Here is a 22887-nt window from a genome sequence, read left to right on the forward strand (position 1 = left end):
CCTCCATCTGTGGCTGCAGCTAGACAGCCACAAAGATGATTTAGTTGGAAAGTCCATAGTCTTATTTGGCAGACTAAGTTAGAAATGCTCGAACATGTGAAGGAAGATGAAATAAGCAGTGAATGACATAAACATAAAATAAACTAGGATCAAATAAAAAAATATTTTTTCTTCATTTTTTTTTACTGTAAGTGCTACTACATTGCTTTGTTATTGGTTTTGGTGGCTTGCGTTGTTTGTTTATTTTGTTTTTTTAGTTTATATTCAACACTTTCAAAAAGAAAATTTGAAAATAAATGGCTGGAGTTATGTAGGAGGAGAAACTGATGGGAGCACCAACCCTGTAGCTATACTGTTCATTTACCATGACGGAAGTACATGAAGGCATCCTCTGACTCCTTACACCCAATGATTGAACCCAGCAGTCCCTGACACCAAGAAACTGCCCTAATTTCAAACATGCTCCAGGATGGCTTTCACTGCACATCTCTATGTTTGCACCTTAGCTTAGGACTGTTATTTTGATGCCTCTTTTCACCACTGTTCACCACTCGGATTGGACCACAGAGCTGTCTTGGACCAAACCAGGTCAGCCCCCCGGATGAAGCCAGAACACAAGCTGTGCCCCAGCTCCAGTGAGCAGCCAGACCTCACCACCAGAGCAGTCCTAGACCCTGGAGCAAGGACAGTGTGGACACAGGGCCCCAGTGCCCACACCATGGATCTGCTCCTGTTGTGCTAAAGGACTTGCTCTACACATCTTCTCTCCCTCTCTTGTGCAGTTTCCTGCTTCAGGTCAGAAAACACCCTCTGGGGCAGAGAGTGTGCTCAAGAAAGAGCCCAAACAGATGTGCTGACTGGGGGTGAGATTCTGTCTTTTGCTCAAGCAGCTCAGGAGGCTGTAGTGACAATGCCCCAGTTCCCTTCAGTTGCAGGAATGCTGCATAAACATTGAGAAAATAACGAAGATTTAAATTAGTTTCAGGCCAGGAGAGATATTTTATCCTGTAATAATTATGCATTGAGGTGTCCTTAACATCTTTTTTCATTATTTTTGCTTCACAGAAAAAATTAAAGTCTTGTTCTCATTCTAAATCAGAAAAAAAGAAAAAAAAAGGATGTTTTAAAATATCACTAATTTGTTTGTGAGATAAATCTGCATAAGCACTATTGCTAAGTGTTGGATGAGAGCTCATAGAAGGAATGGCAGTCAATCACTTCTTCACTTCTATTCCTAATATGAGGGGGAAAGTCATATAAACAGTACGTAGTGGTATAAAAACATTAGTTTGCTGATCAACAGAAACACTATTATTCACATTATTTCAATGCATTTATGAGCCAAAGACTTAAAAATTATTTTTTTTTCCTACAGTTGTAATGTATTCCAGTGTCTGTAAACTGTACTCACTAAAACCTGAAGTTGCACTGCTACAAAATTAGTACTGAGACATGCAATGCTTCATGCTCATTTTAAAATGCAGTGAGATTGGATTAAAATACGTTAAGCATGCTAATGTATCTTTATGACTTAAGAGCTTTTAAAACCTTAGCACAGACTCTTGTTAGAAATTTCAAACAAATGAAGCAATGAACGAAAATAAACTTCAGTAGCTATAGTACACATTGAATGAGTTTCTCCACATTACAAAATAAGTGGTTTTACAGTATCTAACTAGCACACGTTGGTTACACCAGTAGTTTTCAGGCTGGGGTTTCCAGGTCACAGGTGATGAGATACTAAATGTGTTTATCACTAAGCTGAATAGTGCACCATGATCTATGACAAGCTTTGGAGCTCAACAGGACTTCCTCCAGGAAGTCCAGGAGCCAAGATTCACATTCCCCATTGGATTAGGCATATGAACAGTAACCTTAAGCTCTTTTTTAAAACCAGGAGGAGAAATAGTCCTCTCCAGAGCAACCACTTCATCCTGAAATAGGTGACTTAAAAAAGGGGGTAAATGAACTTAGAGATGTCACAGTCTCTCTCCATTGAGTACAGAGGGAATCTCAGAAGTCTAACAAGGGTGGCATTAGCTTTAGACTAGACCTCGCTGCCCTCAGTGTCCACCTCCACAACCTCAGCACAGACAGCTCAGACGCTTCTGCTCTGAGCCTTGGTTTCTCTGCCTCTTCATGTGAAAGGGCTGCCTCCCCTCCAGGAGCTTGGGAAGGAGAAGGAAAGCATAGTCTCGCAGCAGCACCCTGCACGGGGCACAGTCCAGCAAGAGGGTCTCCGCAGGTATTGGGGCTGCCAGTTCCCAGGTGGGCTGTGTGTGCTCTGATTACACAGCCAGAAGTGTCTGGGCCAGTGTGGGTATTTTATCTAACCACTTCCACCTAAATCCAGCCTCTGCCTAATCTAGATCACTGTCAGCACAGATACATTGGTACTCACACAGCTGAAACAGAGGAGCTCTGCAGCCTCACATATTCTGGGGAAAGGAAATACCAACAAAAAACTTAATTGGAAACAGGGTTTTACCCTGTTTCAGCATATGAGTTTTTCTTCCTGCAAGCCCACAGGGGCCATGAAAATCTTGCACAACACCTTTCAGAGAGGAATCTGAAATTGAAGCAAGCTTGTGCTGGTGTACAACACATCCATATTATTCAGAAGATTTCCAGAAGGGGGTCCATTTGAGTACAGGTTTCTCAATGCAATACAGTTGAATTCCATGAACTAGCTATTGGATAAGGTCAACACTCATAACTGCAGCCTTGTGGAGGAACATTTCACTCAAGCAAACCTTGTTGGGATTCTGAAATGCTTCTGTTTCTGAACTGTAATATATAAAGTTGTCACATGAGCCATGAAAAGAGTTTAATTGACTGAAAGGAAATTAAGACTAAAACATATATACATTTGCTAAAAAAAAGAAATTAATCTGGTATTTTCCAGTTAAAAATATGCTTTTACAATTAAATTTAAAATCTCTAGAGAAGTTAATTCAGGTAATGTAGGTAATTTTTAAAGCTCTTTCTCAGTGGAGCCAATTTTAATTTTGGGATTAAATGAACAACTAATAGAGACATTGAGATTTTTTTCCTCTCATACATCTGATGTTTGCTTAAAGATTTTTTTTCTTAACAATCACCCCTTCAAAATAGCACTGCCTTCAGTGAGTTTTTAGAACATATGCAGCTTAGTAAAACCTTAAAATAAGCCCCAGGTTATTACATTTGCATCCATTAACAACCTCACTTTGAGAAATGGTTTTGCTAAAAGAACATGTTTTAATCGGCTGGTACTACTTGCTTGCATAAAGACTAGAGGAGTTGAACAATCTTTTATTTTTTTTAATTTAAAAGTTATGCAGTCGTCAGCAGCTATTGAGGACATACATGGTAGTAACAAGACTACTACATCCTGATGCATTTTGTTTGATATCACCAGTGCCTGCATGTGCCATGTAACACAATAATTCTTCAGTAGAAAAAAGAATGAAATGAAAATGATGTAAAATAGTGTGGGGGAAAGCAGAAAACTTTTCTGTGGATGTTGACTCTTTGCAAAAATCACCCTGAAATATTCTCTTAGTGTTAAAAAAGTTAACAGGCCTTTTAGGCCTGCAATAAAGCTTCATTTAAAAGTTTTCTAGACAGTAGTTTATATATGATTAAATGACCTGTAATGCCAGGTGAATGAATAATTGATCTGTTCTGGAATTACCTGAGAGATTTCTTGTTTTCGAGCCTGATCAGTCTGGTACCCACACCATCCATTTACCCCTTCTAATGTTCAGCAGACTGTTCTATAACTCTGCCAGGTTCAGTTCTGCAGCTACAATTCAATCAAAAAGTCATGTCAGGGCTCAGAGTTGTATTAGCTGAAATTAGGAATGTTGGTCATTTATTACACTTGGAGTCATATTTATCTTCTGGGCCTCAGCTTTTCACTGAAGACAAATTCTCAAGGTTTTTGTACCAACTAAAGAAAAAAATATTTTTATTTTATTTTTTTTAATGGAAACTTAGTGCATCCTGGTTTTCATCCACCTTCCAGGTCTTTACAAATAGTCACATATTTCACAAGAGTTATGGCCCCAATCACAAGAGCTGTCAGCACTGACATTTACCCATCAACATTACAGGGTGCACAACTGCAGAGATACGTATGAAATCATTAGAGCATAGAAGAACGGTTCAGATAATTTTTTTTCTACCTTTTTGGGTTAGATCCAGTGAAAGACTTAAAGGTGCCAACACGTAACTTTTAAGCTGACTTCCAGAATGAAATTCAGAGTCAGATACCTGAATTCCTTTCATAACTTGAGATAAGTCACTCAGTGGGAAGAAGACTCCTGAACAGCAGTGAGACCCCTGCTCTCCCCATTCCACTGCATCCTGCCTCTTCACAGCTAAATCCTTGTGAGGCTGCTGAGCCACACCCTCCTGGTTTCACCAGGAGACTTCACACTTCCCCATGGCTACCATGCTTTGCTGCAGCAGAGGGGCTGTGAACCTGAAGTCCCTTAGTTGGAAGAGAGCATCCCATACATGTCTCTGCCTCCTGGGTGAGTGCTACAGGTATAAGAGGTCCATTAGAGATACTTTACATACAAATACTGCTATGGAGGGACACAGTTTTGGCAGTGAGCCAGGCAGGCTCATTCCAATGGATTTTGCATGTTCTTCCACTTACTTTTGGGATCTACTAAAGTTTTGGTAGGAAGGCAGCATTGCAGACCGAGTTGAAGAAGATCTTCGAAGACACTTAGAAACCTTCATGGTTAAGCAGCAGGTAGGATGTTTGGATAAAAGGCACCAAGAACTCGGTACAGTTATCCAGCTGTAAAGGGTGTCTAGGAATGTTTGTCCTGTGCAAGGGAGGTGCAAGTGGGAGATCACCACTGGCCACATGGGAGACATTCAGTTCTCTGAGTGGCAGCAAGAGGCCATCAGGTACACTGGTAGCATCTTAACGTGGAAAGAGTGACAAAAGTTCTAGCAACTGAAATAAGCCTATATAATAACCAAATCCCACATTAGGAAGAGCAAACTTTTACCTTGCTTTTGGATTTTGGTACACTGATAACATACTGTCAGCAGCAGTAAATACCAATTAGAGGTGACAATCAGTTGAAAACACGAGTTCACCTACTACATTAATAAAATCCTATGGAAAACGTTCCATGCCAGAGCACAGACCTAGTTCTGCAGCTGCACATTGTAAAGCCTTTGGGAGGTGGGACTAGAATAAAGTTAGATGTGGCTGCCTCAAATTTCACTCTCTTTTTAAGGTCAATTAGACCTTACACTAGTTTACAGCCGTATGGACAGAGAAATCTGTTCATAAGTCTTTCTGAGAAAATCCATTAGTTTTAGAGCAAAACCCACTCAGTGAGATTTGTAAGCAAAATAAACATCTAAACAATGACATGACTAAGTGCTTACCACAGCAGGCTGTTTGTTTTGGACACAGGATGGCAAAGGCTTTTGCCAGTTTCTGTTTAGCTTGGCAAACCCCATGGCAAGTGTAGTCACAGCAAATATATTCCCAAGCTGGATGACACACACAGTTCCAGAGCTGATACAAAATGGGCTGTGGAAGACTAGAGTATAATAAAACAAGTTGAATAGTGTGTGACAATGATAACTTTGCATACTATTGCTCTCAAGTATCAAAAGGATCTCACATTTCTTTCAAAGATATGTATTAGTGATGTAGTGAAGTCAAAGATGAAATTATATCCAATTTTATACATAGAAAATTGGATTTTTTTTTAATGTCAGAAAGGCTGATATTGCACGCATTTGCTACAACAGACTCAGAGAAATCAAATGCAGTCATAAAGCGGAAAGCAAGACATCATTTTTTAACGACTGCATTATGTAAGCAGGAAGAAGGACATGATATCAACCTGCCAGCTGGAAATCAATAGGAACTTGGCCAACTAGCCTAAGGCTTTTTTTTCCTGTTGTCTTCAAGGGGATCAGTTTACTAAAATAGTAATTTAATCCTGTGTGCTTCAGGAGTACTGGACATTTGAAGATCTGAACATTTAAATCCTGGGCATTGTAAAGCCAACATTTTACGCAGATTCTGAATTCCCAAGTATAGCATGCAATCTTTATCTGGTCAGTCATACCTTCTGTCATGTGCAATTGTCACTGATCAATTCGGGTACTTATGACTAAAGTGGATTTGTTTTACTTAATAAACTTTCTTTTTTGTAGTTTTAACAAGTCACAAATCCAGTTCCTTAGGACACAGGAGATTAAGAACCATGTATGTGTATGGCTCGTATAAACAGTAAAAACTGGAAAACCATTGTACATTTCTGCCATGTGCTGACTTTGTGCTGTACATGTTTGGACTTTACATATTAACATATCCTTTCTGATACTTGAGTCTAATAGGGCTGTCAGCTATCTGGTGTCTTTTTAGTGTCATCGTCTTACCAGTATCAAATTGCAAGTGACAGTGAGTGTACCTTAACTTACCACACCAAAGGTCCTTGCTGCAGTGGGTCAAACCAAATTCAAGGCTGCAAAGTATCAAAAAGTTTATTAAAACTCAAAGTAAAGCAAATTCCTCTCCCCTACTGTTTTCACACCTTTGTTGTGAAAGACAATCCTCAGCCAGGTTCTCCAAGCACGCACACACATTTAGTGGCTGCATGTTTTCCCTATTTTCCTACCACAGCTGAGGTAGTGGGCTGTAGCTCAGAAGCCTGACCAGACAGAAGAGTAGACATACAATTTTACCATTTTTAAACTGTAGAACTGTTTGCAAAATTGTAAAATTATTTATAAAAACTTCAAGTATTTGATATATAACAAGCAAGTACGGATACCATCCTTTGTTTTTCAGAAAAGGAAGCAGCAGGTTTGCTACCTGCAAGGTGCACAAAGTCCCACAGTACAGGCATGGCAGAGTCAGCTGGGACACAGGACAGTTCTTGTTTCCCAGCTTGGGACCATGCTCAGGGACTTAGCACACGCTGCCTTTCATGCTGCTTTACCCTTCTGTCCGGCTGACCACGTGCCATCAAACACGAAAGGCAAACGTGTAAGGTCTCACCAAGATCACTCTAAGGTTTTACAGAGGTTACAGTCTAACCCATTTCTCTAAATTACAGTCAAACAAGTATAAAGTTTCACCTGAAACACCTTTCCCCATTGTACATTATACAGGTGTAATACAACTTTAGCTCAAACAGTCTCCCAGCATCTGAGAATAGGTTGTGTGAATAGTTGAGACAGCCTCAGCATCTCACAGGAGCTGGAAGAGCCTTGTCCTTGGGTTCCTTCAGAAAACAAGTAAGTTTGAGAGAAGATTAACATTGATTTTTAAGAAATATTGGTATAATGTGGAAAGAAGGAAAAAAATGGCAAAAAGCTGATTAGACATTAAGAAGGTTAAAAGGGATGACCTAAAGGGATAGACTGGTATTGATTGCTCACAAAATGATGGAAGGCTGATAGGGTTGCCATTTGCCATGAGTATGGTAGCATAATTAAGGTCATTCAGTAAGAATTACATAAAACAGGCTTTGTCACACAAATACCATTGCTACAAGAGATTAGAAATTTAGGTGATAATTTAAATTATTCTGACATAACAGGCTTTGACAAACTATTTTGCATCATGGTGAAGGACCTTGTGTTTAAAAACAAGTATAGAGTTATAAGAAAAAAAAGATGAAAAAAACTTCATACAAGTATCTAGTTTGTCACCCACTGGCAGATTCTTGAATATAAAATGGATTTCAACTGAAAATTGGGTTTATACATTTCTAAACAGAAGCATTGCAAGTGATATTGCACAGAGTTTCTATTCTTGGCTCAACTATAAGAAATACCTTTATTATTGAACGGAATACAAAAGAATCACTGCAGCTAGTGTACAAATTCTGGCGGCATGCCAGAAGCGATAAGAATGGGTCAATTCCACACACAGGCTGTGGTGCTTGAAGTGCTAGTTTCATTCAAACAAAGAATATAGGTCAAACACTCAGATCTGGAAAGGCAGTATCCTGCAATTCAATAACTTAAAGAACTCTGATTTAAGGGAAATAGCCAATGGATAAAAAAGCTTATAACATGACTGTGTGATTATGACTTCAGATGTGTAAATAAAAATAAATCTGTAACAAGTAGGACAACTGTATACTGCCCTGCTGATATGAGTTAATTGGGGTTTTTTTTCCCTGATATTTTTCATCAGAAAATTCAACATTCTCAGAGGGAGGTGAAGTTTAAATAAGAAAAGAACTTTAGAAAAGAAGATGTTTTGATTTTCATGACACTTCTCTTGTGTATTTAAATATACATGATTTGGTTTTAAATTTATTATAATTTTTGCATATTTGGTGACATCACATAATTTTTTTTTTTAATAAAACCTATTAAAAGTCAAACTGTAATGAAATGTCTCAAGTTTGCTGTAAGATAACTTTTGAGCCTATAGTTATAGAAATTGTCAACACCCTCTCTTTATATTCTGCTTTGGGAGAAAGACTTTCTGAAAATCCATACCTTCTGTCAGCTGAGATTGTAATTCAGATATTGGAACCTGAGTCCAATGTCAGTATTTCAGAATATAGAAAGCCAAGAAATGTTATAAACAAACCACAAGAATTTTCCAGAGTTGCATTTCTTAAAAATACAATTTGGAAACAAGGGTTTGGATGATTTCTTAGCTTATTAGACCAACAGAAACACAACAAAACCTAACAAGAAAATCACTAGCCAAAGGAATTCTAATTAAAATTAAGGGAACATTTATTTCACAGCTCCTGGGTTTCAACCTATGAGCATGGGAAAAGAAAAAAAGCAGCACTCAAGTCACTGCTGTGGTCAGGCAGCTGCCTTCTGTAGCCAATATATGTTTGCAAGAATAAGCATCACTTACCAGAGGGTCTGATAGGGAGGAAAAGGGCCATGGTTGACAGTGTGAGGCACTCACTGAAGACAAGAGATGATGTCCATAGAAGGAGATACTGTGCAACAAGCACAGCCATACCACCTGCCATACTACAGGCAAAGCGCCTAACCTTTCCATGCAAGTTCTAAAAAGAAAAAAAAAGACTAGTAGATTTTTTTAACTGTAATAAATCAGATTATAGGGAAACTTGTCTGAGCAGGACCCAATGGGAGAAATTATTTCAGTTCACTATTCAGTAATTATTAATCTCTCGAGGTTGGGATTGAAGGCACTTGAGATGGTATTTTATGTTCCGACTTAGGTGTTTATTATTTTTTTATCTATGTTACAGTCTCACTACTGTGAGTGGTAGCTTTTTCATTAGCAAGGCACAAAATGGCTAACTGACTTTTGTTACAAGGTCTTTTAAAACTAAGATCTAATTAAGAAAGGACACTTAGATTATTTTCTTTTTTAACTCAATAATTGATCTTCCAAAGTCCACAATGTGAACTTTTTTGTTTAATCACAAAACATCACCCAAACCCATGAAGAAGAAGGAAGAAGAAGGGAAAGAAGAATAACTTGCTTCTGCCCTAAAACTTCTATCTTGCTTCTTATTTATTTCTATATTCTAAAATTTCAAACTCTTAAGTTTTTTACTTTGTGATATTACAGACTTTTAACCAACTACACACTCATAATCTTAGTGTTACTAATAAATTTTAAAAGCTTGTTCTACAACCCCAGGTCAAATGCAGTGTTCTCTTTTGGGTCTGTGCCTTTAAGCACAGAAAGTTTAAAATTCTCAGCATCCAGGATTCCAATAAGTAATGTCTCTGGTGGAGCAGAGGACAAGCTAAAACCTGAAGTACAGAGAACTAAAAAGGAAAGAGAATCAACACACACCCTGCTCCAACACACTGAACACTTGACATCACAAGAAAGACCCCTTCCCACACAGATCACCAGCACCTTACTTTTCTTCCCTGCCAGTCAGTCTTTCTGCAAGTGTAACTGCAACATTAGCTTTTTAAAATATCACACCTGCCTGATAAATTGTTCCTCTTAAATCCATAGCAATAATGGTTTTACCTTAGAGCTTCAGATTAAGAGATACATTTTTGCACATTGCTAATCTTTGCATAACTCATGTTTCAGGAAAGCAGACCTATTAGTAAATACAGATCAAATTGTGAAACTGTATTACAGTATAGGAAATCTTTCTTAGTCTAGATAAAAACCTCTTCTTAGATCATATAGATCAATCATAAGTAAATTTTTTCCATTAGTAGCAGACAAGCAATCATTATCAAATCAAATGAAGCAATCAAATCTTCCTGATTTTTTTAGGAATTAAACAAATATAGCTAATCTGTGTATATTCACCTCTCTCCAGCCTTAGACTGCAATTTCTCAGGCCAGGGACTGTCTTTTCCTGAATATATGGAGAATGGTCAGCTAAGTGTGGGCACTGGCATAAATAAATATTACATCATAGTCACAATTATATGACATCATATAATTTTAAATAAAATTATACTCTGATTTAACTGTGATGCTCCTCTTTCAAAATCCCAGATGAGTAATGATATTCAGAATCCTGCTTCACATTTATCTTATTTTATCAGGAGTTTCCTTCTAGCCAAACAACTGGAACTGTACTCTTGCTCAAATGCTATGGGACAGATTCTTTTCTATTTACTGCTTCTAAGTTCTTGTTACTTTCTTTTGCAAACACAGTATCAGCCAGAACTTAAGAGGGAAGAATATCTTTGGAGAGTTGCTTATTGTAATTATGGGATGCTTAAGGCAACAGATGAAGAAATGAAATCATTGCATGGAAAGAGAACATGCCAAAGAGCACCAAGGAGCCTGCCAGCTCAGGGAAGAATAAAAAGAACTTCCCAGACATGAGGAGCCTGGATAGAGTTTGCTGTAACTCAGGAAGTTACTGAATCGGCTAAAGGACTCACCCGAAAGACTAGGAATTGTTGGGATTTTTTAACTTCCTGTTTGCCTTCTTCAAGAGTTCTAAGCTTTCTCAATTTAAAAACTTAGTTTTCTAGTTTTTATTCAAATAAAGTTTGCCTTGTTTGAAATAAAAAAAAAAAAATCAACTTTAGTCTAACTTGAGTTAGAATACAATGTAATATTAAAAAAAGACTGCCTGATGCAGAATCCAATTAGGGATGGAAAGATGACTGCCCATAGTGCTGTCCCCACCATGAGAGCAAGGAGGGAGGCTTTCACACTAGGAAGCTTCATTGCTGTCAGAAGTGGAGCAGGAAGTGTGAAAGAAGGAAAGGAGTGGAAAAATACAAGATATTTTGACTGGAAACAGGCCTCCTCACCTCCCCACACACCAAATGTCTTCCTGCAGGGAAGACAGGTGCAAAAGAGAACAAACAAAAGAGAATGAAAAGGAAAAGCAAAGAGCAGTCTAAAGTGAAATGAAGGATAAAGGAAAGCTGGGAATCATGACATTGCTGGTAGCAAAAGAAAAAAAAAAACAGTAACAGAACTACACAAGAAGGTCTTTCCTTCCCATCATCCAGGCAACTCGGTCATCTTAAACTGAATCAATCAAGTTCTTGTGATACTGAGTTCCAGAGCAATGAGGCAGCTCTTGCATGAGACGATGTGAGAACACCCAAGACAAGTGACAAAATTAGGAGAAAAATGTTCCACTGCAATTATAAATGGGAAAAAATGTACATGACACATCAAAAGTAGTCTTCTTTGAAAAAATGTATTAAAAAAAGAACAAAAAAAGAAGATGGCATAAATGCTAAACTCCTCCTTAACCCTCAGCACTGGAAATGAAAAGTGTTTCTTAAAAAGTAGTTTCTAATGCATCTGATCTCCCCATGAAAAACAAAAGTTAGAATGGGCCAATGCTGTAAGGTAAACACAGTTGTTGGTACCACTCCGATTTTAACTTAAAAAGAATTATTTTATACCAAAAAAAGAGTCACAACTGCCTTTTTTTTAATCACAAAGCTTGTCTTTATTTAAGTTTGCAGGACCTGCTACGGCTGAGACAAACTGTACCTCAAAAAAGGCACTATAGTTGGGAGGGAGTATAGCATCACAGTCTTTCTTTCCTCTTCTTCCAGTGTATCAGCCAATATTTTCTTTGCAAAGAGACCTGAACAGTATGCAATAGCAAGACACAGCTTTTAACTTCTGCACTCTTTTAGATGTCCTTACTGTACATGTATTTATCAAAATTAGGTAGAGAGAATGTCATTAATGTAATACATAAATCCAGGAGAAAGTAAAAATTACAATCATGTGGCCAAAAAATTCTCAAATTGGGAATCTATGTTTAAAATTTTCTCCCAGAGCATTGCCATACACGAGTAAGCATCAGAACAGAAGGATGTGTCATGTGGGGTTCACCAGGGGTCTATCCTGGCTGCAATACACTCCAGGATTTACTCCATGATTCAGAGAGCGCATATTAAATTTACAGATGGCAAGAACCTAGAAAGAAATGAACCTATTGCAAAGGACTGTGGACAAAAGAAGGAAATAATGTCTGGGAAAAAGAAAACAGAACACACCCCAACAGGGACAAGTTGAATATATTGTAAGAGCAAATGAACCACACAAATACAGAACAGAAAACAGCCAATTAGAAATCAGTCGTGTAGGAAAAAACCTCGAATGATATAAAAGAGAAGCTGAACAGAAGTCAACATCAAGCTATAATAGGTTTCTTAAGGTACCTACAGAATTATGCATGAGCCAGAATACAGAATGCAAAATCTGTAAAAGCCCTCTGCTCTGCAAGGCACAGCTATGCTACTGCCTTGTTCTCACAATACAAAAATAAATAAGTAAAAATTCAAGTGGGCCAACAGAAAGGAATGCATAGGAGAGTTGCAAGAACAGTTCCAGGAAACATGAGCCTGGAGGAAACACTGAGCAGTGAGTTTTTGAGTCCAAACAAACTTAAGACCTAAACATGACATGCTAATAGCCCTCAAGCACATACAACACTGCTGCAGGGAGAGATTGAACAGTTAATTTCCTACATTCATCCAGGAGAAGGAAAAAAGTAACAGGCTTAGATTTTAACAGCAAAGTTTCCACCTCAAGCCAAGAGAATTTTCTGTTGGCAAGAATAATGAAATGTAAGAATGAACTGCCTGAAGAAAAGGCCAGACAAACCTTCCTTGAAAAAGTCAACTGACCTTGCCTTATAGACAGACTCCACATCTTCCTTGCTCCCCCATTATTCTCAGCTTGCCTAAATACTATCAGAAAAAGAGTTAACATCCTGCATCCTTAAAAGTAATCCCTTCATCGTGACCAGCTGGCCTCGTTCACAGATTAAATAACTATATCTTGCTGTGTTCCTGTTTCTCACCTTCCCCAGAACAGCACGCAGGCTGTCCTCCCCTCTCCGGTACCCTGTGCACGTGCCCGGGCCATCTCTGCTTTCCCTGAGCAATGCTCTAGAGAGGACACAAAAGCCTTTATGGATGATTAATAGCTACCTTTCAAGGCTTAATGATTTGGCTAAGAAACTACATCTTATAGATCTGTCAGCTAATCTAGACCTTGGCCAGCTCTCTTCTGCTCTTTCCAAGAGGTAGACTGAATATTCAGCTCAGTATCTCTCTTGCTTTCAGTCATTTTTCTCCATTATCAACCACCTCTTCAGACAACTATTCCCAAGTTGCACCACTTTACTCAATACATTGTCTCCATTACATTACCAGTGGGTAAGCAGAGAAACCTTAAACCTTAATCAAAACAAAGTGTCACTAAATACTCAGAAACAATTCAGGAATTAGCGCTGTTTTACAGTTCAGTGTGTTCTGTTTTCCAGTTTTCAGCTCTGCAATGATGAGACTGCATTTTATCTAAGGAAGAACACACCATTTTACTACACATTAGGTAATGTATACAATTCCAAACAGCAGAAGTTCTTTCCTTCTGTTGCTGGAAAAAAGATGAATAATAATGTTAAAATTAGTTACAGCCAGTATGTGGTAGATGGACTGTTGCCATATGGTGGTTATGTAAATTAAGTGACAAAATAAGGATCTAGCATTTATAAGCAACTATTGCACACTTCAAAAACCCAGCCTGCCTGTGAAATACTTACGGGCTCTCACTTATGGCAAAAGATGACATCAAAAACTTGGATTTTTTTTTCTGAGACTCTGAACAATTATTTCAAGGAAAACATAAGCCTCTTATTTGCCTCACATATAAAGAATATAAAGTCCAATCACCACACCTGTGCATTACACAAAGTAGTCTTGTTGTCCAATTAAACATCTATTTTCATTTGGTAAAATTATGCCCCGACTCCGCGTCGCTGTGTTGCCTGTCTGGAAAGGTGCCAGACTGTGCTTAGTGGATGACTTAAATGCCCAAACTTAGGACAAAGACAATTTCTCTAAATGCTGTCAAAGCCACCCACTTTTGCTGACTAGACAGGGAATTTAGGAGCATCTTTGGGAGTCCTGATACTCTTATGTGCTTGTCACTGAAAACGTAAAATGGGGAGACAGCTGGGCAAGATACTTCCTAAGCATCATAGCTCAGTCAACTTTAAATATGTTCAAGAGGCAGCATTTCAGACTCCATGTGTAGTAGCTATCATGGAGAAAAGTGATATTTTAAAGTATTTAATTTTTTATTATTTCAGCAGGCAGGGCCACTAGGTATCAAACAGATAATTGGATCAGAAATCAAAAAAACAGTTTCTTCTAAAGCTGGGTCACTATTTTAAAAAACTAGTCTCATTTCTCAGGTTATAATGAAAGCATAGCTCCTGCTATGAAAAATAAAAGTTGAAATTAATTATGGTATATAATAGCTTCATGAATCCTTGACTTACAGCACAGATTAGACTCCTACTGTCCCACCACAAAAAAAACATTAGTCTTTTCTCTCTAACCATATGCACAGAGGCTAATTAACACAAAATCCTTTTTCCTTACTGAAAAAGGAGTCTTCAGACTTCATTAGAAAAACAGGAAAGCAATTAACTAAAGATTAAAGGGGCTCCATCTGCATGAAGCATGATAGAAATTGCCAAAAGGAACAGGAGACAGGTAACAGAGGATATAACAAAAGTGGGGTGGGGGGGAGAAGGAGAGAATGAGCAACAGAAGATTAATATTAAAATCACAACTGGAGATCTTTTTCAGTAACCTGTTGGAAGTCAGCCAGAGGGGATAACTGTAATGTAGGCACAAACTTAGGCAAAAGTCTATGGATTCTGTTCAGGTCAGATGACCTGACCATAATGGTCCTTTCCACTGTCATAAATCTGAATAACACATGTTTAAAGACAAAAATGAATACTAAGCAAAAATCAAGAAAAGCTTTAAATCTAAGTTGAACTGAAACCCTTACATTATTATCATGATAGCAAACGGCATATGTAAAAGGCACTAACTTTATTCTTGACATCTCTCAGCCAAGTATTTACCCCTCTATCAGTCTTTACAGGAAGTGCTGTGTCATAGGAAGTAACTGCTTGACATCTTTCTGAAAAAAGACTACAGGACAACTCTGCCAAAATCATCATCCTCTTTGACTCTCCTATCTTAGGGTAACTCTGGGTTAGTAACATTTGATCTCCTCATACAGATTTCTAGCACTGGAACATTATTTAAAAGCCATAAAAGTCACACAGTTCTGACTGAGTGTATCTAACAAGCTATATTCCAGCACAACTTGATGGAGGTGGAAGCCTCAATTTATTCATACAACCAGGCCTTTTACCCTATGGCAAATTGCAATACATCTTAACTGGCTTAGTTCTGTCCACACCAAAGTTGGCATGTATCTGAAGTCTTCCCTTGCAGCAGTTAATGCTGGATCAGGAAGGGTCAAAAAGGGAGGTAGGAACCCATTAGAAGGTCAGTAAGTCTCAGGGGGTCCCAGGGTCCTTCGACATGTACTGCTGGAGTTGTCAAAGGTCCTGTCATGAGCACTGATATTACATTACATATTAGATCTACTTAAAAGTCCATTTTGATGGAAAGATGCAAATGTGAACCACACCACAAGTCATATAGCTCCTACAACACCTTGGATGGATTCATCTGCTTGTAGCTCCATGACAGACCAACCAAAACCAGGTGCTGCTGTGCACCTCACCATGGCTCACATGCTCTCAGTGACCAGAGGGAAAGCTGACAACACAGAGCTTCTCAGGGGTCATCAAAACCTAAGAGTTCCATAAGGATAGTGACTCATCTAGTGGATCAGCTGGCAATGAAAACATGTCAATCTGGCAGGTGCAGCATCCTGTTAGTTCATCTCTGCTGCAGACAAAAATAGTTTGCATGTTGGATGAACAGCTTCTCCCTAATTCTATCTAGCCATCACTGATATTACAACTGATATCACCAGAATCACAACAATAGCCCTAAAAGAAGAGCCTAGTCTCATATAAACTCTCTTTTCTCTTCAGACAAAACAGAATTTAATGGGATAGTGTTGTCTTTGTAAAAAATTGCAAGGAATCACTTATCTATAAGATAGATAGTATACTCTACTTCTGTTTTCAGCCAAAACAGAAAGATCTGTAAATCCCAAGTGAACAGAAAGGACTGAAATTTCATGATGGTACTGGTAGCATTTCACTCACTTTAAGAATACATTAACTGCAGTAAGAAAACAATAAATTAATCTATCATTGATGCAACTCAAACACCCTCCTATGCTGTCAGATGTCTGTTAGAGACATCTGGTTGTCAGGTGTATGCTGTAATTGCAACAGCTGTACAGGGACAAAGCAGGGATGGATATGAGGATTCAATGATCCTCCATCTAGAATTCTTCAGAGCCTGGAGCATACTCTTTAAGGAGTTGAAGCTTGAGCTACTTGCACACCTCCAAGCTTATAATGAGCAATAGATACGACCTGCTTGAAAGGGGCTGTATGCAAGCAGAGGTAAACAAATGGCCAAAAGAGGAAAGGCACTCCTGGGAATAGCAAATAACACATCTTTTCTTTTTCTCAGAAAAGGTCACTGTGTCAAGGAAGCTGGCTAAGATATTGCATTAGCTGCAGGTAGAGAAGAGCTGGGGTATAGCAGGAACACCCCAGGAAGCAGCACAGGAGAAGCTGGACCCAGAGCAATCATGACACCAGTGAGCTAGGCAGCCCCCTCACTGACTCAATGCACTCTCACAGTAACCATGCAATGCTAAGTTTTGGTGTGCAATTTAGGCATTCAAGACTTCTGAATGTTCAGAATTGCAGATATAACCACTGCAGAGACCTCATTTGCAGCAAATTCATCATTTCACTTAAACATGAAACTGTGCACTGTGTGAATCCAATAAATCTAACACAAAGGGCTACAGAATGCTTGCACATGTAAATGGGTCCACAGACAACAGATTGGCACCTACACATTAAATCATGTATGTCCTCAAGAGGTCTGATTTGACTATCTATGACCAGAATAATCAAGGTCACTGCAGATGTTTTAGTTAGTATACATACACATTTCTTTACAAGAAGAATTAGAAGCTGTGAAAAAGAGGGGTTCTGATGTGGCATGACTGGTTTTAGCCATCGTTCAAAACACAGAACAGTCACTATACTGTATACTGACCTGTATATGCCCCATTATAGATACCAACATAGTATTGTATTCCCTGCAGTCACTGCTCAGAATATGAAACACTGAGACATTTTCCATTTTGAAGAAGAAAAAACAAACACGCAACAGTAACAACAACAACCACCTCAAGACAAAATAACACACCAAAACCACACAAATGCTCATTTGGAAAAAATACTAATTCCTTTTCAATTAATACCATTGTCTTTCTTTTGGCAGAAGCTGTATTAACTTGAAATTAGATGGTTGTCTATACCAAAAGTATAAAAGAGATGGTATCTATCTGTAGACATGACCCATGTTTCTCCTTTCCAAACAGTAAGTCTGGGAATAGAAGTGTATTTGAGGTCTGAAAACAACATGTTAATAGATGCTGAATAACATAACAGTGCAGAAATTTCTATTTACGATATGTCTTCCACCATTCCCAAGAAAAGTTTCTGCATTTTAAAAGGTGGAGGTAATCTTGTGTTCAGCATTTAACTTTTTAAATATAAAGATAAGTTAAATGAAGCTTAGAGGAGGTGAAAGACATTAGAAAAATACAAATCCTCTCTTGATACTCAGCAAGGGACTAAATAACAAAAAAAGAGTTTAAGTGCTATTGAGCTGCATAGGTTGTGCTTCTAATTTTGAGAGAGCACCTTGGTAGATGACACCTAACCCCTCTAGCAATGTCCCCAGCTATTCCACAGCCTTGGGGACAAAGAGCAAGTGCAATCAAGCAAACCTTAAGTCTTCATCCTTACAAACATCATTCAATAATTTCAAATGTCACAGCCTATGAACTGCTTACAGATATTAATGACTCATTCCTGTGTGAAAGGCCCAAGGCCAACCTTTCCACAGTAACCTGCCTTCGCTTTTTGAACACGCACCTCTTTGTCGGAGGATGCGCTAGCAGAGCGAGCCCGTGCCGCGCTGCCCGCGGGTTTGCCGCGGCCGGCCCTTGCCCGCTGCCGGGCTGCCTGCTGCCACCTGCCGGCAGCCCCGCCCCGCCGGCCCTGCACAGCGAGCCTCGCTCGGCCGGCGGACACACACAGCCGAGGGAACATCCGAAAGGCCTTTTCTGAAAACAGCTACGATACAAGCTGAAATCACTGATTTGCATTCCATTCTCCGAAAGTCAGAGCAGCAGCAGCTCAGGCGGCGCAGGGTGACATAATCTCACCCCTTCCATCCCAGAAAAGGACCAAGGTGTGCTCCAGGCATTGTTGGGCTTCCTTGGCACTGACTCCCCACTGATATTCAGGCTCCTTTCCTCAAAAGCCAGTGCAAAACTGTAAAACCTTATTCCTCACCAACCCTGAGCTGCTCCCACAGAAAGATTTTCTTTCTGCTCCTCTGCTTGCTTTCACCACTCCAAAAATGAGATTTCTTCCAGGCTCAGGGTCTTCTGACTCCTCATCCAAAGTCACCCTGGTCCAGGGAAGAGGGTGTGGCATTATGGCAGTGTACAGTCGCAGCCTAGTAACTATAGCCCTACTGCCTCTCCTGTCCACACACAAAACATTTGCCCAAAGCCTTTCACCAAGGCAAAAACAAGAATTGTTTTTTAAGGCAGTGAATGCTGTAGGAATTACCCTGTTCCTCTCACATGCACCTAGTGTAAGGCAGTTCAAAACAAAAGCATCAGCCTCAAGTGCTTTCATGAGTCATGCTATAGTTACCTTGTTACTCTTATTAATTTTATTGATTGATTCAATGATTTTTGGTCCAAAGTTAGAAAGTGTAGCTCCAAAAGCAGCAAGCCCCTTCAGAGCAGAGAAACCAGGATTTGGTAATGATTTGAATTTAGTTACATGTTACCTTCAACCTCTCCAAACAACAGTTTAATAACTAAGGACAAAACAATCCAAGAGCACCAAACTACAAATTAAAACGAAGAAGAAAAAAAAAAAAAAACCCACAAGAGAAAAATAAACACTTCACTTCTAATTCAGGCACACAGAAATAGTGAGAAAATAGAACTGGACTAGGCCATTTATCAGGTGCCTAGTGCAAGGAAAGAAATATTCCTTCTGCCAGTTGTTTCTCTAATCTATTTTTAAAGGCATAAATATAAGAGGGTCCACATTGTTCCTGCTTGGATCTCTTCTTGTCTTTTTAAAAATCACCCTCTAATAGACTCCATAACCAAAATCTGAATGCCCAAATCAGTGGTGTTGGGATCACCTCACCCTTTAGAAAAAAAACCAAAAACACTGACCCAACACTATCAAATGCCAAGTGTTTTTAAAGTAGCTTTCAAGACAGAAACAAATAAAAAAAATCTACTTCAAAAATTAGGGGTTTAAAGAAGCTAACATGATAAGCACACAGATAATTCAGGATAATTCAACCACAGCCAAACAGTAAAATACCAAAAATTGAACTGGGAACTACACAGGTGAGTAAGGGAAACATAAAAATGACAGCAAGCACCTTCCACAAGGGAAGAGACTTTTTATGAAAGAATATGATAATTGTCTTGTAGCTGTGCTAATGTAGCTATCGAAGTGACATAGTTTTATCCTTTCTTTCTTTAACAGAACCTTATTCGCATATTAAGCCTTACCCCTCAAAAAAATGTTTAAAAATGTATTAGGATTTCTACTACTTTTGGATTATATTGCCCTGTGTTATTCTGGTGTAGGCAAACAATCTACTAAGGTGAGAAAATTAGCTCTAAGACACAAAAACTTTTCTGCTTTTCAAGACACAGAAGTATCTTAGTCTGTTACCAGTCTTGTTTTGAAGCCAAGAATGGTAATAATTTGCTGGCCATTTCCAATCATTGTGGGTCAGTCCACAGCTGTGCAGGCACTCAGTTTCAAAGGCATCCTCCACACTTTTCAGTACGTTTCTCCAAGACGAAATTTCTTTCTGAAAGTCACAGTCAAAAGACAACCGAGTACCTGACTCTGCACTGCTGTGATCAGTTACTTGCCTTAACATTTACAGAGAGAAAACAAGGAAAGCAAAACACCCTACCACTGCACCCAGATAAGGTAACTAAACTGAAAGACAGCTTGCTGAAAATAACTCTTCAAAGTGGAATATCTCCGGTATCACCTTGAAAAGCAGACAAGCAAATTCTGGAGTTAAAATCATGAAATAATGATAATTAAACAGTAACTCAGAATAGCAAATGCCAAATGAAGTACAATTTATGAGGTGTTTGCATGTTGTTAATACTGCAAAAACAATGACCTGTACAAACTGAAATTACTCCAGCCCGAGCTTCAGGACATTACTGACACTTCAGAAAATAGTCCCTTCAATCTCTTCAGTGTCAAACACCATTTTTACAACGCCTAATTTGTTCATATATGCAAGTGATCCTTGAGGAAGCAAATGGCAATATTTATGTACAGAGATTTAATAAAAGAGACCAGAGTCACAATCTGTTCAGTTCTGAGGAGGCCAACAAAGTCACACACCTTATTTTCCTTGCTTATACTAATGGGGACAAGTACTCTGAAACAGCACAGACCCCCAACCCTAATCTTTGTAAACCCAGCCACCACCTAATGTACTACCAGTTTGCCACCATGCAGAGAAATGTCTCACTGAATTAGGAAAGCCATTACCACTTTTATACCTGAGACAAATTATTGATCTCCTTATCTGTCAATATCATGAATGTATTTTTGATAGAAAATGCAGCTTTACACACTTAAAGGATGATGCATCTATCTTAGGCTTGTTCATTCTTAGGTAGTTGTTTCTTCAAAGAGAGAGTAGCAGTTGAAATTTACATGTATGTTGTGAAGGAAGCTGATTACAATTTACACATCCATTTCAGTCTAAGATTCACCCCACCATGCCACAAGACAGTAACTTCAAAAAATCCCTTTGTTTGCTGCAGAAAGTCACAAGCTGAGAACTGTAAAACCACAACATCCTGGAGAAGAAAACATCTGAGCAACAGAGTGAAAAAAATGTAAGCGCATATACACATAAGATCTGCTTCAAAGACCAGACTGCACTTTTTAGTCTCTGCTCTGCCACCAGGCCCACTCAGCCCTTTCAGATAACATCAACAGCTGTGGAAGATCATCAAAGCAGACTGTTTTGCCCCAATAAAAGAGCTGACTCTCAGGCTCAAAGCATATAAGTAATGTGAAAGAGCAAATCCAGCTCAGCCAAGAGAGCTGAACCAGCTAGCACTGGAAAGGCTTGTGCTGAGAACACAGACCAGGTACATTCAAGTTGCCTTACATTGAAACGGCATCAAAACAAAAAATGTATCAGTATTATCAGATGCCATGGATTATTGACACAGAATACTTCAGTCCTATCTATAACTGAGTCAAGACCACCATAAAATCTACTTCTGAAGAGTAATATTAGAGCAAGATGAAAAAGCACATTCTCCTCACCCATCCAACTTTGAAACAACCATGGCAGTACTGTTCCTGGCAATGCAGTGAAACAATACATAGTTTCATCTGTTTTGCAGAAAAATGTATTTGGTCCACATGCTATAAAAGGCTCAGGTGATCTTCATTTCCCAATAAATCTTCCAAAGTCAATAATACTGTTTCTTAATTTGAGACATTATTTCAAATATACAACATTTCTATTAAGATTACCAGTATCTTGATAATACCCAAAGGGATGAATGAACCCAAACCAGCTTTTCAAATTACATTGCACCTTGTGTCTATGAAATTATTACTTTAAGACTATAACTGATGGATACTATAAAGCAAGCTACTTAAAAAAGGGAACTAAAGCTTCCCCTCAGTTGTTCTTTTCAAGATGAGCAGAGAACCTTTATACCCAGCCAGCAGTCCCTCTTGCAAGTCTCCTCATTAGTACAAACACTACAGCTTCTCCATGACTAAACCATCGAGGCCCCGTTCTTTTCCAAACAACACACTGCTCTACCTTTGGTTAACCAACTGCTGTATTTCACTATTCAGCAAAAGGGAATTATGCAAAATACCTACCCACAGTTCTTTCAGCCACCACTCAAAACTGACCTCATTTTCTAAGTACTTCAAGCACCTGAGCAATTACACAAATCCTTCACACAGTAGGTTTAAGTCCATCCCAAGAGAATCCAATCAAAAACAAATGGTGGTAATGACCATCAACTATCTAAGCTAGATTTCTTTATTCTCCTACAAAACTGAGGAAACCAAGCACTATAAGGACTTCAAGCCTAACACTTTATACATTTTAGACAGAAATGTAACATTTCAGATAGAAAAGGGATGTAAAACATAAAACGAGAAATCACTAAAAATAAAGACAAAAAAAAAAAAACAAAAAAAAAACCAAAAAAAACCAGGAAGACCATCAACCTCAGATGAGAGACAATTAAAGAAAAGAAGAAAAGATGATTCTGACACATGCCAGCATATTAGACATTTAGCAAGCCTGATGCCACCATATCAGTGAGATTCCCTT

The 22887-nt window shown here is 38.7% G+C and overlaps 1 protein-coding gene across 4 annotated transcripts in view; it reads right to left on the reverse strand.

The window, feature by feature from the left end:
* ZNF800 (zinc finger protein 800) overlaps positions 1-22887 on the reverse strand; it is a 53056-nt gene that overhangs the window by 15554 nt on the left and 14615 nt on the right. For 2 of the 4 annotated variants that reach the window (XM_053977515.1, XM_053977513.1), the window contains exon 6: positions 6441-6494. The exons of 1 other annotated variant lie outside the window; for it this stretch is intronic. In XM_053977515.1, coding sequence (XP_053833490.1) covers positions 6441-6494 — 54 coding nt within the window. The remainder of the gene's footprint in view (positions 1-6440; positions 6495-22887) is intronic. One more of the 4 variants, XM_053977516.1, reaches the window with a different exon arrangement.

Source organism: Vidua macroura, chromosome 5 (genome assembly GCF_024509145.1).
Source record: "Vidua macroura isolate BioBank_ID:100142 chromosome 5, ASM2450914v1, whole genome shotgun sequence".
NCBI classification, from domain to species: domain Eukaryota; kingdom Metazoa; phylum Chordata; class Aves; order Passeriformes; family Viduidae; genus Vidua; species Vidua macroura.